Here is a 16,501-nt window from a genome sequence, read left to right as displayed (position 1 = left end):
GACAGGTAAGCCCTTTCCTCACATACAGTGCCACTCCTCCACCTCTTCGATCTATTCTGTTTTTTCTGAACAGTTCATATCCATCCACCATTACATTCCAGTCATGAGAATCATTCCACCAAGTTTCTGTGATGCCTACTAGATCATACCTTTCCATCAGCATGAGAAGTTCCAGCTCTTCCTTTTTATTGCCTATGCTTCGGGCGTTAGTATAAAGACATCTGAATCCTTTTACTTTTGGTTCCCTATGAGCTGGCCTTGCCGGTTGGGCTGCCTCCGATCGTTTTCCTTCCATACACTCTCTATGTTGATCGTCTCCTTCCCCTAGTGCCTTTAGTTTAAAGCTCTCCTGATGAATCTCCACAGGTTCCTGCCAAACACATTCTTCCCCAGTTTCGATAAGTGCAGTCCATCAGGTGCTAGTAGGCCTTCCTCAAGAAAGCCTATCCCATGGTCCCAGAAACCAAATCTCTCCTGCCGGCACCAACTACGCAGCCAGTGATTCACCTCCATTATTTTCCTCTCCCGACGCATTCCTCTTCCCTTGACAGGCAAGATTGAAGAGAATATCACTTGTTCCCCCATTTGCTTGAGCTTCCTCCCCAGATCTTGATAGTCTTTTTTAATAGGAGCGATGGTATTCAGGGACATGTCATTCGTTCCCACATGGACCATCACAAATGGGTAGCGATCCGTAGATTTGAGGAGTTTGGGCAGCCGTTCTGAAACATCTTTAATTTTCGCCCCTGGCAAGCAACACACCTCTCGGGTTAGGGGGTCGGGCCCAGCCACATGGAGATCCATTCCTCTTAGCAGGGAGTCTCCAATTACCAGTACTCTCCTTTTTTTTTTCTTCTCAACTCCATTTCCTTCTGTCCCCGTGGCCTCTTCCCTTTGTCTTAGACATTGTTTTGGGACCTCTTCCCTCGTTGACCCTTGCACCTCCTCTGCAAGGGCCTGAAATCTATTCTGGAGCTCCAAAGGCCCCGAGAACTGTCTCGCTCTTCGCCGTTGAGTCTTTTTCCGAACTCTCTGCAGAGGCTCCCTATTGTGGTCAATCTTCAGGACTGGCTGTATTCTCTTTATTCCAAGTTGCAGGGCTCTGGTCTATGAACTCCTCCCCTTCCTTACTTTGGGTCAGAGTAATAATTCTGTTTTCTAATCCCCTAATCTTTTCCTCCAAAAGTCTTACCAGCTTACACTTGGGGCAGCTGTAGTCCATCTTGTCTTCTGGGAGGAAGGCAATCATGTCACACTCACTGCAGATGATGGTATGAGTGTCCTGGAGGTCCATTGTAATGTCTAGGCAGTGCAAGTACTAGGGAAATATAATCTACTGATATAATCTACTGATTCTAATTGCTCGGCCAAGAACCCCAGGCTAAGAGCCACAGGCCAAGAGCCCTTTGTCTCCCGTCCTTCGGCTCGCGCCAAAGGCTCGCACCTTTGACGAGGAGCAGCCCTTTTTAAGCCTCCCAACAATTACCCAGCAATCACCTCACCCAGGCAGCACAATAGCCTCACCTGGTCAGCAGCAACTCTCCCCAGTAGCTCTCTCCACGTGCTCTCAGTTGTCTGAGCTTTCATCATACATCTTGGTCTCCATACCCCTCACCATCTTTGTTGCCTTTCTCTGGACACATTCCAGTTTGTCAACATCCCTTTTCAATTGGGGTGCCCAAAACTGAACACAGAACTCCAGGTGAGGCCGAATCGGAGCGGAGTAAAGTGGTACCATCACCTCCCGTGATCTGGACACGATACTCCGTTTGATACAGCCCAAAATCCCATTTGCCTTTTTAGCCACTAAGTCACACTGCTGACTCATGTTCCATGTATGGTCTACTAAGACTCCTAGATCTTTTTTGCACATGCTACTGCCAAGACAAGTCTCCCCCATTTTATATTGATGTATTTGGTTTTTCCTATCTAAATGTTGAACAACACAGGCCCCTGGACAGATCCTTGTGATACTCCATTTGTCATTCTTCTCCAAGAGGGTGCTGAACCATTAACAAGTACCCTCTGGATACGATTTGTCAACCAGTTATTGATCCACCTGACAGAATTAGGATCCATACCGCATTTTACCAACTTGTGAACAAGAATATCATGTGGAACCTTATCAACAGCTTTACTGAAATCCAGATAAACTATGTCCATGGCATTCTCCTGATCCAGCAAGGTAGTCGCTTTCTCGAAAAAAGAGATAAGGTTGGTCTGACATGACTTGTTCTTGCAAAACCCATGCTGAGTTTTAGAAATCACAGCTTTCAGTTCCAGCTGCTCAAGGACCAAGTGTTTAATTATTTGTTCCAAAATTTTGCCAGGTACAGATGTCAAGGTGACAGGTCGATAATTACCCAGATCCTCCTTTTCCCCTTTCTTGAAGATGGGGACAACATTTGCCCGCCTCCAATCATCTGGCACCTCACCTGTTCTCCAAGAAGTGTCAAAAATAATGGACAGAGGTTCAGAGATGACATCTGCAAGTTCTTCTAGTACCCTTGGATGCATTTCATCTGGCCCAGAAGACTTTGTGTACTTTAAAGAAACTAGGTTTTTGTGGACTGTTCCAACAGAGATCCTAGGCCTCCATTCCTATCCCCTGTGTTGTGTTACGTTTATCTTTAAAAAATGTTCCCACTGTGAGGTTAAAATCCCACAGATGGTTGAGCACGATGGCTGTCTCTTGTGCCTGGGCGAGGGACATAACACTGGAGCCTCCAAAAATTGCAGTGATTCACTCCTAAGGCAGGATCGGATTGTTCTGCCAGACTTAAGGCAGCCCTGTGGGAGAAGGCCCTTCAGGGTCCCCAATCTGTGGCTTCTTCCAAACTGGCTTCTGAACTATCCTCCACTCCCGTCCATACCCTTGGATCTATATAGGACCATTCCTCTGTCTCCGTCGTGGCGTCGGTTTTGGCCCGCCTGGAGAAAAGGCCGATTCCATAGGTTCTTGGCTCCCGTGACTAAGGAGGCCATTATGTTTCTGGCTATGCCAGCCCAATCTTCAAAGCCTCATTCTAAGAAGGTGAAGAAGACCAAACATAAAACCCGTTCTTCCCATTCTGACTATGGAACAGCTATCCAGCCCTTGGATCCATCTGTTCTGCCAATATCTTCAGTTCTGTTGACCCAGCACACTCCATCTCTTAATCCCCCCCCCCTCAGTTTCCAATCTAGAATTTCCTCAGTGTCATTCTGGAGCCCCACCTGCAGTTTGGCATTTGGCTTCACGAGCCTCTTTTGACCCTCCCCTGGTGTATGTGGGCCAGTGGGATCGCCCTTATGTAGAGGAACTGCAAGTTGCCTTTGGCTTCGAGGAGCCTCATCCTCACACAGCGGACATGGATATGGAAGAAGGCAAGCTTATTCAACCTCCCCTCTCCCCCAGTATGGCCTCCAGTCCCTCCCCGGACACCAGTGTCAGGGATCCCTCTCCTTCCTACCCCCCCCCCCAAGATTACTGCCTTCATTCGGAACAGTTGCTCCAAACAGTTGCTCCGCCTTGGAGCTTGACATCTCTTCAGATGTCCACCCAAAAGATAAGGCCATCACCCTTTGGGGTGACTCCTAGCTACAGGGTACTTCCTTGCCTTTGGAAGTGAGGGCCGAGGTCAAAGACCTCCCCTTTGACAAGGCCTCCATATGACAAGGTTAGAAAAGTGTGTATCCAACCTTTGCTTGAAGACTGCCAGTGAGGGGGGGCTCACCACCTCCTTAGGCAGCCTATTCCACTGCTGAACGACTCTGACTGTGAAACATTTTTTCCTGATATCTAGCCTATATCGTTGTACTTGAAGTTTAAACCCATTACTGTGTGTCCTCTCCTCTGCAGCCAGCAGAAACAGCATCCTGCCCTCCTCCAAGTGACAACCTTTCAAATACTTAAAGAGGGCTATCATGTCCCCTCTCAACCTCCTTTTCTCCAGGCTGAACATTCCCGAGTCCCTCAACCTATCTTCATAGGGCTTGGTCCCTTGGCCCCAGATCATCTTCGTCGCTCTCCTCTGTACCCTTTCAATTTTATCGATGTCCTTCTTGAAGTGAGGCCTCCAGAACTGCACACAGTACTCCAAGTGCGGTCTGACCAGTGCCGTATACCAGTGGTCCCCAACCTTTTTTCGGCTGGGGACCGGCAGGGCGACGGCCACGCCTGCGTATCGCACCCGCGTGGCCGCGCCCGCGCATCGCACATGCGCGCTGCGTGGCTGAAATCGCGCATGCGCGAAAGTGCCGCGAATGCGTGATTTTGGCCACGCAGCGCGCATGCATGCATGCGCAGACGGGCCGCGGATGCACGGTGCGCGGTGCGGCCCTGTTTCCCTCTCCCCCCCTCCCGCAGTAAGAAGCTTCCCGGGCCTCAAGCTTGCGGTCTGGGAAGTTTTTTACTGCGGAGGGGGGGGGCGGGGAGAGGGAACCGCAGCCTGGCGCCCTGGCCTTCGCGGCCCGGCACCGGGCCGCGGAAAGCAGGTTGGGGACCACTGCCGTATACAATGGGACTATGACATCTTGTGATTTTAATGTGATGCCCCTGTTGATACAGCCCAAAATGGTATTTACCTTTTTTACCGCTGCATCACACTGCCTGCTCATGTTTAGTTTACAATCCACAAGTACCCCAAGGTCTCGTTCACACACAGTGTTACCTAGAAGCATATCCCCCATCCAGTAGGCATGCTTTTCATTTTTTTGACCCAGATGCAGAACTTTACACTTATCTTTATTAAATTGCATCTTGTTCTCATTTGCCCATTTTTCTATTGTGTTCAGATCTCGTTGAACTCTGTCTCTATCTTCCGGAGTATTTGCCAGTCCTCCCAATTTGGTGTCATCTGCAAACTTGATGAGTAGTCCCTCCACCCCCTCATCTAGATCATTAATAAATATGTTAAAAAGTACCGGGCCGAGCACCGAACCCTGAGGTACCCCGCTACTCACCTCTCTCCAGTCTGATGAAACAACATTGACAACAACTCTTTGAGTGCGGTTCTCTAACCAATTCCCTATCCACTTAACTATCTGAAAATCCAGATTGCAGTCCTTCAACTTATCCATCAGAACATCATGGGGAACCTTGTCAAAAGCTTTACTAAAATCCAAGTAAATGACATCAACCTAATTTCCCCGATCCAGCAAACCTGTTACTTGGTCAAAAAAGGAAACCAGGTTGGTCTGGCAAGACCTGTTGGAGACAAATCCATGCTGACTTCCTTGGATCACCAAATTGTCCTCCAGATGTTTGCAGATCGCTCCCTTTAATATCTGCTCCATTATCTTCCCCACAACAGAGGTCAGACTCACTGGTCTGTAGTTTCCCGGGTCATCCTTCCTCCCTTTTTTGAAGATCGGACAACACCTCCTGCATGTATTATCTGAACAAGCAGGGAGAGGTATCCTCATGGCGCCTTTGCCACAAGGTTCGAAGGATTTGGGAAACTGCCCACAGCCTGAATGTAGCTATCAGAGAGATTCATATCGCAGGAGTTCTGAATGTTCAAGTGGATGCCCTCAGCAGGACGTTCGTACCACAATACGATTGGTCCCTAGAGTTCAGACTTGTAAACAAGAAATCCACTTTAAAAGATGGATTCTTCATTCATGCTGTATCACACTGGAACTATCAATGTCAGTTTAGCCATCTTTGCAAAGTCCGCTAGTTTGTTCAGCCAATCTTCTATCAAGATTGCGTTTTCTCTTTCTTGGCCAAAACAAGTCTTGCTGCCGTCGTCATGTAGAAGAATAAGCTTTGAGTTTGGGCTGGGAGGCACTGCGGAGATATATTTAATAAGATTCAGCTTTCATAGGAAATCTAAGACCCCACATTTTCTGCACAATGGTATGAACATTTGCCCAAAACTTATAAACTTTTTCACATTTCCACCACATATGAAAAAAGGAACCTATTTTATCACCACATTTCCAACGTTTGTTATCACAGTTTTTAGCAATTTTAGCAATCACTTTTGGTGTCACATAGCACCTGTGAAACATTTTATACTTTCTGTTGGCTATAGATGTAACCTTGTTGCAGTGATTGCATAGAAAATTGGGTTTTTAACACAGTCGAAGTGCCTTCCTGACAGATATTCAATAGCATATTTCCAGGTTTGAATTAGCTACTTAACATTGAACATTTATTGTAGAACAGTATGAACTTTGGCCCTATAACAATACACTAATAAAAAAAGAGAGGGGGGGAAACCCCACTTTATCATGACATTTCCAGCACTTACAATTATATTGCCTTAAAAGTGTACAGAAGAGAATAACGAAAATATTTCAAACACCTAGTTCCCCCTTCCCTTTGCTTCTCCTTTCCCATTCCCCAGTCTTCTTAAGGGGGTCTCATATTGAGGCTTACTGCACTTTGTTGTTCCCATAGACTTATATTCTGTCCAGTTAGACTTTGGCGTAGAAAGTGCAGTTGTACTCTTTTCCGCAGAATATTCACCGATGAATCTTGAGGCAGTTGCACCTCCTGGACTCCAATCCAAAATGTATCAGTACAATTTTTTTCCTGAGAAGCTTCTTTAAATCGATTACTTTCAAAACAGATCCATGTATCTTTTGGTTGATTCTTGTGTACTGTTGCTTTGAAATAGCTGTATGCCTTTTTTAAAAGAGTGTCTTTATCTGGGGAGTCATGTTTTCTGAGGGGCTCCGACACCCCCTTTTCCATCTCCAAAATTTCAGATTTCTCTTCTGCTGATGATTTCCAACCTTGTTTAGTGCTGTCATCAACCACTGTTATTAGTCCATCAATCCTGTTAAAAACTTCTTCCTTGCCGTCTTGAATCTCCTTGAAAATATTCTTAAGCAAACCTTCTGTAAATACTTTAAAATCTTGCATTTGTTTCTCTATTAGATAGGCCATTCTTTTTAACATATACATGTTTTAGGCTGATAAGTCACCAGCCAAGCTCAGACAATATTGCAAATAGCCAGAAGAGGTCCTGTACAGTCCTAGGCAAAAGCGAAAGTCTGTTTAATCCTCCGACGTTCTTCAGCGTAGAATGGAAAAAAACAGAAGACCAAAAAACAGCTCGAAGATTAAAAACAGGGCAGTTCAGATCTAAAGCACTTGAACAGAAACTTTTCAGCAAGTTGGATAGCCAAAAAAGGTGTCCTTTAAGAGCTGGTCGCATATCAGAATTTCCTGGCACCTTTAAATGACGTTTTGAAGTCAGTGAACCAATAGTCTCGTCCTGGAGCAGAATTATCACGAGATCTTCCCAATCACAGCTCTGATCTCTGGAATCCAAAACAACTGCTGTAAAAGCTATTGTTAGTTAATCTAAGTCCTCTTCTTCTACTTAAGAAAATTAGTCTGCCCCAAATCGTTGTTAAATGCTCAGGCAGACAGAGGGGAAGGGAAAGGGAGAGGTGAAAAGCAGCCCAGCGCAGAGCCCAGCTCAGATTTATTACTTGCTGTTGTTTAGAGAAGCGTTGATTAATGGCTTTCGTTGAGACTTCCAGATGCTGTCCTCCACCCAGTCCACTGCATTCACTTGCAGTAAATAATTCGTAGAAGAAGGTTAAAGCAGTTTTTTTGAGAAAGGAAGAAAAATCCAAGAAAATGGTTAGACGTCCTCCTGCCCTGAAACGCTGACAGCCTGTAATCCGGGGAGATAAACTCCCTAAAGGATTGGAGATGGCCCCAAGAGTTCCCTAGGACTTCCTGGGTAGAAAGGTGAGGTGGGGTTTGCATACCCCTCCTCTTTTGTGCCAATTGCTTCCACAATTGACCCCTGTCAGGCTCCAGTGATTGCACTGCAATCCCCTCAGGACGACATCTTTAGCCACACCCCTCCTCTCTCAACATTTTTGAAATCGCTGAATAACAAATTTCCCCTTCTCCGAAAGTGACCCTAAGTGGTCTCTATCCCTGGTTCTGTCAGCTTTAATGCTCCCTCCCTTTGAACCTTTACTTTCAGTTCCATTGGGATTGTTGACCGTGAAGATTGCCTTCTTGGTCTGTATTAGCTCAGCGAGAAGGGTAGGAGAAGCTGCTGCCCTCAGGGTTGATCCTTCCTTCCTCCGGTTTTTCACTACTAAGGTTACTCTATGCCCGGACTCTTAATTTCTACCACAAGATGGTCTCCAGTTTTCACATGTCCCAATCTATCAAGCTACCTGTGTTTTACCCGGAACCGACCTCTTGTTCTGAGAGGTCTTTGCAGTCACTGGATGTCAGGAGAGCGAGTCTTTATTATTTAGACAGGACAAGGGAGTTTTGAAAATCAAACTCTTTGTTTGTTATTGAGGACCCAATAATGGTAACAAGGCTACTCCCGCCACTATCTCAATTTGGATGTTTCAGTTACCTATAACCATTGGCTGGTATGTTTTGGCTTGGGCTCTTGGCAGCAGTTTGGAACTGAGGGTTGAGAAGGTGCTCGGCCCATATCACGTGTATGTTCCAGTGGGAAACTGCGTGCATGCGCACTGTGTCAGAGCAATACTGCCCCCTAAAGGCTTAAGCTAGAAAAGCCTTCCGTGGCTGGCCTGCGCTTACGCAGTCTCCAGTGCCCCCAATGTCCCCACTGTGGGGCTGCACAATAAGACGGAAAATGAACAACGGTTACAGGTAAGTGAAACCCCATTTTCTTTCTTTCTTTCTTTCTTTCTTTCTTTCTTTCTTTCTTTCTTTCTTTCTTTCTTTCTTTCTTTCTTTCTTTCTTTCTTTCTTTTAGTTGGACTATAGGGCAAGCAGTAGACACTGGGAAGTATATTTATGGAATAAACCAAAAGGAAATCCCTAAGAGTTTAATTACATTCGGGGAGGGCGGTATATAAATCTAAATAAATAAAATAAAACATGTCTGAAAAGGATTGGAAGCAAAGCCAGGAGGCAAACTGAATATGCTGCTGCTTTTTGACTTATTTTGTTATATTGCTAATTTAGCATGTTTGTTTGTTATGAAATTTCTAAGGCTGCCTTGAAAGGCATATATAGTGGAAAGGTAGGGCCTTAATTTTTTTAACTATAAAATATATAAAACTCTTACTAAGTGATTATGATTTGCAGGTATCACAGCATTGCCAAGCAGTTCTTCCGAAAAGCTGACGGTATCATTGTGATGTATGACATAACAGCAAGAAACACATTCACAGGTGTGAAGCAGTGGCTGGTGAGCATTGAGGTAAGAGGAATACAGCCTAGATGTATCCGTACAAAATGCTTCTTGTAAGTGGAAAGCAGGAAACAAAGATGTGTTACAACTTTAAGCCATTTCTATCCCATCTATAGCCCAAAGAAGCCAAGGAAGCAGACATATTCTTTCTTTCCTTGCACCAACTCTATGGAGTAGTAGAACACAGTCTGAGTCCTTTAAGACCAACAAAGTTTAGTTCTGGGTATAAACTTTTGTGTGCATGCACACTTCTTTCATACCAACATGGCTACCTACTTAAACTCTATCTATGGAGTAGGTTAGGCTGAAAGAGAGAGATTTTCACAGTGGATTATCCCAACATTCAAACCACTGCACTACAATGATTCCATGTAATGTATATTTTAGCTCAATCATGGAGACTTATGGATTCAGTTGGATTCCTGAATGCTCTGTGGGACCCAATGACTCGCAGCAATTCTCTAAATGGTCTAGTCAGCAACTGGCATGACAGAATGCTGGCCGCCATTGATGAGATAGCTAGAAGAGATCAGAATGCCTTCTTAAATGAACAGTGCAAACAAATAGAAGAAAACAATAGAATAGGGAGGACCTGAGATCTGTAAAAAAAAATGGAGATATGAAGAGAACATTTCATGCAAAGAGGGGTATGATGAAGGACCAAAATGGTAGGGACCTCACAGAAGCAGAAGAGATTTTTAAAAGGTGGCAAAATTATACAGAAGAACTATACAAGAGCGAGCTTAACATCCCTGATAACCACAATGGGGTAGTTACTGACCTGGAGCCAGACATCCTGGAATGTGAAGTCAAATGGGCCTTAGGAAATCTGAGCAACAATAAAGCTAGTGGAGGTGACAGCATTCCAGTTGAACTATTCCAAATCTTAAAAGACGATGCAGTAAAAGTGCTAGACTCAATATGTCAGCAAATTTGGAAAACCCAGCAGTGGCCACAGGATTGGAAAAGGTCAGTTTACATTCCAATCCCAAAGAAGGGCAATGCCAAAGAATGTTAAAACTACCGCCCCATTGCACTCATTTCTCATGCTAGTAAAGTTATGCTCAAAATCCTACAAGCTAGGCTCCAGCAGTATGTGGACCGAGAACTTCCAGAAGTACAGGCAGGATTTCAAAGAGGCAGAAGAACTAGAGATCAAATTGCCAACATACGCTGGATCATGGAGAAAGCTAGGGAGTTCCAGAAGAACATCTACTTCTGCTTCATTGACTATGCTGAAGCCTTTGATTGTGTGGAGCATACCAGATTGTGGCAAATTCTTAAAGAGATGGGAATACCAGAGCATCTTATCTGTCTCTTGAGAAACCTATATGCATGTCAAGAAGCAACAGTGAGAACCGGGCATGGAATCACTGATTGGTTCAAAATTGAGAAAGGCAAGGTTGTATACTGTCGCCTTACCTATTTAACTTGTATGTGGAGCACATCATGAGAAAGGCGGGGTTAGATGAGTCACAAATTGGGATCAAGATTTCAGGGAGAAATATCAACAACCTCAGATATGCAGATGATACCACTCTAATGGCAGAAAGCGAAGAGAAACTAAAGAGCCTTTTGATGCATATGAAGGAGGAGAATGCAAAAGTTGGCTTGAAACTCAACATCAAGAAAACAAAGATCATGGCATCTGGCCCTCTCAGTTCTTGGCAAATAGATGGGGAAGAAATGGAGGTAGTGAGAGATTTTATTTTCCTGGGCTCCAAGATCACTGCAGATGGGGAATGCAGCAAATAAATTAAAAGACGCTCCTGGGGAGGAAAGCTATGGCAAATCTAGACAGCATCCTAAAAAGCAGAGACATCACCCTGCCAACAAATGTGTGTTTAGTCAAGGCTATGGTATTCCCTTCCCTGGAGAAGAGCCTAATCCCTGGAGAAGAGCCTAATGCAAAGAGCCTAATGCTGGGAGCGATCGAGGGCAAAAGAAGAAGGGGACAACAGAGAATGAGGTGGCTGGATGGAGTCACTGAAGCAGTAGGTGCAAACTTAAATGGACTCCGGGGAATGGTAGAGGACAGGAAAGCCTGGAGGATCATTGTCCATGGGGTCGCGATGGGTCGGACACGACTTCGCACATAACAACAACAACAACAACAACATGGTATTCCCAGTTGCAATGTATGGCTGTGAAAGTTGGACCATAAGGAAGGCCAAGCGTCAAAGAATTGAGGCTTTTGAACTCTGGTGCTGGAGAAGACTCTTGCGAGTCCCTTGGACTGCAAGGCGAACAAACCGGTCAGTCCTAGAGGAGATCAGCCCTGCCTGCTCCTTAGAAGGCCAGATCCTGAAGATGAAACTCAAATACTTTGGCCACCTCAGGAGAAGGAAGGACTCCCTGGAGAAGAGCCTAATGCTGGGAGCGATCGAGGGCAAAAGAAGAAGGGGACGACAGAGAATGAGGTGGCTGGATGGAGTCACTGAAGCAGTAGAGGACAGGAAGGCCTGGAGGATCATTGTCCATGGGGTTGTGATGGGTCGGACACAACTTTGCACCTAACAACAACAATAACAACAGTATTAGTACTATTAACTAAAATAGTGTTTATTTTCATGCTAGTTTCCAGAGCTATAACAGTAGATATTTATTTTACTAATGATAATATAGCATGCTTAAAAAAACTTAACACTCTTGAAAAGAAAAATGATTTTTTGTACCCCACTTTTTACTACCCAAAGAAGTCTCAGTTTACAATCTCCTGCTCTTCCTCTCCCCCCGCAACAGACACCTTGTGAGATAGGTGAGGCTGAAAGAACTCTAAAAGAACTGTAACTGGCCCAAGGTCATCCAGCTGGCTGCATGTGAAGAAGGCATGGGGAATCAAACCTGGCTCTCCAGATGAGAAGTCACTGCTCTAGACCACGACACCAAGCTGGCTCTCATGCAGTTAACAGTTCTTGATATCCGGCACTATTCCTAAAGAAACTCTTTGTTACAACTCTTGGCTGGACAAAGCTGGATATTACCAAAATAAAAGGCTAACTCTTAAGACATTATCTTGTCAGCATCTGGTGCGCAGGTTTAAAGTGCTGGTGTCAGGTGGCTCCTCTAGCATTCTTAGAGGTAGAAGTAAAAAAATGGAGTCCTCCCATTGAAAAGGCAAAAACCAGCAGCAAATATTTCTGTCACCAGGTAAAATATGCAGATTACAGGCAGAATTTGGTAGTCCTTGAATTAACAATGTTGGGAGATAAATTTTCATTGGCACATAAGGTCAGTGGCAGCTAAGCTATTACCATGTGGTATAATCCAGATTTATTATCCTCTGGTTGACAAATCTTCCTTGTTACCAGGAGAAGTCAGGTACTCCCAAAAGTTACTCCATAGCAGAATCCCGAAACAAAAACAAAGGTCATATTATGCCACTGATAATTATCGCATTCCCAATAAGTTCCCCAATAAGTAGACTCTTGGTTGAAGATCTCTTTATCGAAGAGTGAATGAAACGGGTGCTGAAACTAAAGTTTGCACAAGCCTGCCTAGCTATATGGCTGCTCCAAAGCCCAGGCATCCTCTGGTGCAAAAGGTCCAAGGGGCCATAACTCAGTTCCCACGCCTGCCAAAGCAAAGTGAAGAAACAGACTGCCCAAGACATGCCCAGAGCATGGCCTCTGCTGCCCAAGGCCAAGAGGTAACTAAGAGGCACCAAGGAGGCTCTTGGGAATGTACTGCAAACTTCCTTGGGGCTAAAATGTTAGAACAACCAAGTTTACAGGACATTTCCCACCTGCCCTGTTCTTTGGTCAAGTACAACAAAATCATAGAATCATAGAGTTGGAAGGGGCCATTCAGGCCATCTAGTCCAACCCCCTGCTCTACATAATAATCAAAGCAAATACATGGCACACAAATACAAAGGATAAATGCAACATAGATGCCAAAAATGCAACATAGGTCATGGAAACAGCACAGCAAGAACCTGAGACAACAGGGTCCTGACATAATGGCAATTAGAAGCTTTCAAGATGACATCAAATCACATGGCACTCTTCTGTGTTCCCAATCACAATGCACTTCTAGTTGTTAAAATAAAACCGGGGTCCAGGAGCACCTTTAAGTCCAACAAAGATTTATTCAAGGCGTGAGCTTTCGAGTGCAAGCCCTCTTCCTCAGAGGAAGTCATCTTTGTTGGTCTTCAAGGTGCCCATCGGGGCTCTGATTTCATTGTGCTCCTTCAGACCAACACGGCTACTCATTTGAATCTATCAGTTGCTAAAATAGTTTAAGTTGTTATAAATGACACCTAGATAAAATGGAGATGAGAAAGCTACTCTGGGTGGAGAAATGTGGGATATTAATGATGTAAATAAATATAATTAAAATTTAATTGAATATAAATCATAATTAAAATCTATTCCCAATTCAGTGCAGTGAAGTCTAACTGGAAAACTTGTAACATAACTCCAGTTAAAATGAAATGTCATTTTGTGACTATTTATTATTTAAAAATGGGGGGGGGGGGATAATGTCTGGCAGAGTTCTTAGAAAGGGCTTGAGGGAAACAGTCAATATCTGAGTACACAAATCTTTTGCTCCATTTCCTCAATCTAAAACTTGATTTATTTTTATCTGTAAATGGATTAGTTGCCTACTGGCCTCCTTTTGATATTTCTCGTATCTCCTGAGAGCCGATCTCCTGTGTTCCTTGTGTCCTAGGAGGCAACAGGAGAGAACCTTCCTATCCTTCTGCTGGGTAATAAAACGGATCAAGAGAAAGAACGGGACGTCCCCAACGGATTAGGAGAGCATCTCGCTCAGGTGCCGTAGACACACCGGTTAAAAAGCAAAACAAAAAAACATGGTTTTAATCTAGAAATCCACTGTAAGCTATCAAGGGTTTGTTCTCATGATTTGTTTTATGCTGGATTTTAATTAATATCTTTTAATGATTTGTTTTCATATTTCTGGAGAGGGGGCATAATAAATTTTAAAATCAATAAATTTATGTCTCCCTTTCTGCATGAATCAAGGCACATATGTAAAGGAAGGGCCTACTGGACATGTGAGAGTTTAAATTAAAAACTGAAGTCTTCCTTTGCTTTTTAGTAGAACTTGGAAATTACTTGCACAATGATTTAGTCAACAACTGTTGCTGTTCTATGATCTGGAGTTACTGATACCTGTGAGACTCTAGCTGATTGCTGCCACTAAGCAGAATTCACTGGAGAAAATCTCTCTATGGAAGATATAATGATGCTAATATCTCTAAGGTCTTTGCTAAAACTGCTTTCCCAGAATCCATTACTCTGCTTTAACCCCTCTCCCCCCCCCCCCCAGAGTCCTCCCACTTGCCTGTTTGGGCATGAAAACACTCCAGGTGGGAAGACCAAGGAGAGGGCACTTTCCCTGAGATCAAAGCAGCAAAACTGGAATTCCAGAGTGAGCCAACTAGCCAAGCACAACTACAATTGACAGCTTTGATTTCAGATGATGACTATCTGGCTTGGAATAAGACGGCAGCGGGGCATCTGAGCTGACTGCTGAACTAGACTCCTAGAATCCTAGAGTGGGAAGGGGCCATTTCGTCCAGCCCCCTGCTCAATGCAGGATCAGCCTTAGGCATCCAGGATAAATCTCTATCCAGCCACTGCCTGAAGACGGCCAGTGAGGGGGAGCTCACCTCCTCCTTAGGCAGCCCATTCCACTGCTGAACGACTCTGTGAACATTTTTCCCCGATATCTACTGATATCGTTCTACATATAGTTTGAACCCATTACTTTGGGTTCTATCCTCTGCTGCCAACAGGAACCTTTCCCTGCCTTTCTTTGACAACCTTTTGCATACTTCAGTAATCCTGTCTCCTCTCAGCCTCCTCTTCTCCAGGCTGAACATTCCCAAGCCCCTCAGCCTTTTCCTCACAGGGCTTGATCCCCAGGCCCCGGTTCATTCTCATCACTCTCCTCTGAACCCTCCCAATTTTGTCCACATCTTTTTTGAAGTGAGGCCTCTAGAACTGCACAGACGACTCCAGGTGGGGTTTGACCAATGCGGTACACAGTGGTGATTCATTAGGGAGTTCAGGTTCGTTTTTACACATTGTATGAAGAGGTCCAAATTATCCACAATGTCAGAGAAGTCTTTCAAAATACCATTTAAATAGCTGCAGCATTACAAGGGGTGGCACAGTATCACGTCTGAAATTCAGTGTCTACCCAGAGACACACTGAGTACAGATTTTTGTACAGTCTGAATCACACACCCAAATTAGGTCATTATCTAATTAACCACTCTGTACAAAGTTTGGTAAACATTTATTCAATTAGCTGAAGGCCCCTGCCTTATCTCTTGTCTTGTCCATCTTTAGACACGTGGTGGTGGTGGTGGTGGTGGTGGTGGTGGTGGTGGTGGGGAGGCGTTTCCCCTGTCCAAGCAAGCTTACAGGGAGATTGTCCCTGTATCAGGCAAGCTGCCAATGCATTTTGCAGATACCTTAGTCTATACAAAGTTCACTCTCCAATTCTCTCATAGTAGGATGCTTTACAAGAGGGAAAACCAGAAATGGTCACTCCATCAGAGTAAGGAGGGCAGGATGCTGTTTCTGTTGGCTGCAGAGCAGAGGACACGCAGTAATGGGTTTAAACTTCAAGTACAATGATATAGGCTAGATATCAGGAAAAAGTTTTTCACAGTCAGAGTAGTTCAGCAGTGGAATAGGCTGCCTAAGGAGGTGGTGAGCTCCCCCTCACTGGAAGTCTTCAAGCAAAGGTTGGATACACACTTTTCTTGGATGCTTTAGGATGCTTTGGGCTGATCCTGCGTTGAGCAGGGGGTTGGACTAGATGGCCTGTATGGCCCCTTCCAACTCTATGATTCTATGATTCTATGATCAATGGGGCTGTGACATCTTGTGATTTTGATGTGATTCCTCTGTTGATACAGCACAAGACTGCATGTGCCTTGTTTACTGCTGCATCACACTGCCTGCTCATATTTAGTTTAAGTCTACAAGTACCCCAAGACCAGGTTCACACACGCTGCTCCCCAGAAGTTCATTTCACATCCCATAGGCCTGCTTCTCCTTTTTGTGACCCAGATGCAGAACTCCGCATTCTTCTTCTTGAATTGCATCTTGTTCTCATTTGCCCACTTTCCCAGCCAAGTGCATATCACATTGAACTCTCTCTTTGGGGGTGTTCATGACTCCTCCCAATTTGGTGTCATCTGCAAATTTAATGAGGAGTCCCTCTACCCACTTCTTCAGATCATTGATAAAAATGTTGAAAAGGACCAGACCCTGTGGCACGCTGTGTGAGCGAAAGCCACAGATCTTTCCCACAAAGAGTTTCAACTCTTCGCAATTTTTCATTAGGCAACTGCTGCCTGCCCCTCAAATCTGACTGCT

General features: G+C 44.7%; 2 protein-coding genes across 8 annotated transcripts in view; one reads left to right on the top strand and one right to left on the bottom strand.

The window, feature by feature from the left end:
- Positions 1 to 16,501, bottom strand: part of PRMT8 (protein arginine methyltransferase 8) — a 126,408-nt gene that overhangs the window by 14,059 nt on the left and 95,848 nt on the right. The window contains exon 10 of one of the 2 annotated variants that reach the window (XM_077301807.1): positions 5,218 to 5,773. The exons of the other annotated variant lie outside the window; for it this stretch is intronic. Coding sequence (XP_077157922.1) covers positions 5,684 to 5,773 — 90 coding nt within the window. The 3' untranslated portion in view covers positions 5,218 to 5,683. Of the gene's footprint in view, positions 1 to 5,217; positions 5,774 to 16,501 lie in introns of those variants that run through there. 2 annotated transcript variants of the gene reach the window in all.
- The window catches only part of CRACR2A (calcium release activated channel regulator 2A), a 93,110-nt gene that overhangs the window by 67,426 nt on the left and 9,183 nt on the right, over positions 1 to 16,501 (top strand). For 3 of the 6 annotated variants that reach the window (XR_013225095.1, XM_077301797.1, XM_077301799.1), the window contains 2 exons: positions 9,035 to 9,149; positions 13,815 to 13,916. Coding sequence is in view for 3 of the 6 variants with exons in the window: in XM_077301797.1 (XP_077157912.1) it covers positions 9,035 to 9,149; positions 13,815 to 13,916 (217 nt within the window). In the remaining 3 variants the exon portion in view is untranslated. Of the gene's footprint in view, positions 1 to 9,034; positions 9,150 to 13,814; positions 13,981 to 16,501 lie in introns of those variants that run through there. The other 3 variants (XR_013225096.1, XM_077301798.1, XR_013225094.1) reach the window with 2 other exon arrangements.

Source organism: Paroedura picta, chromosome 10 (assembly GCF_049243985.1).
Source record: "Paroedura picta isolate Pp20150507F chromosome 10, Ppicta_v3.0, whole genome shotgun sequence".
NCBI lineage: Eukaryota > Metazoa > Chordata > Lepidosauria > Squamata > Gekkonidae > Paroedura > Paroedura picta.
Note: the sequence above shows the minus strand (reverse complement) of the source record. Positions and strands in the feature narration are given on the sequence as shown.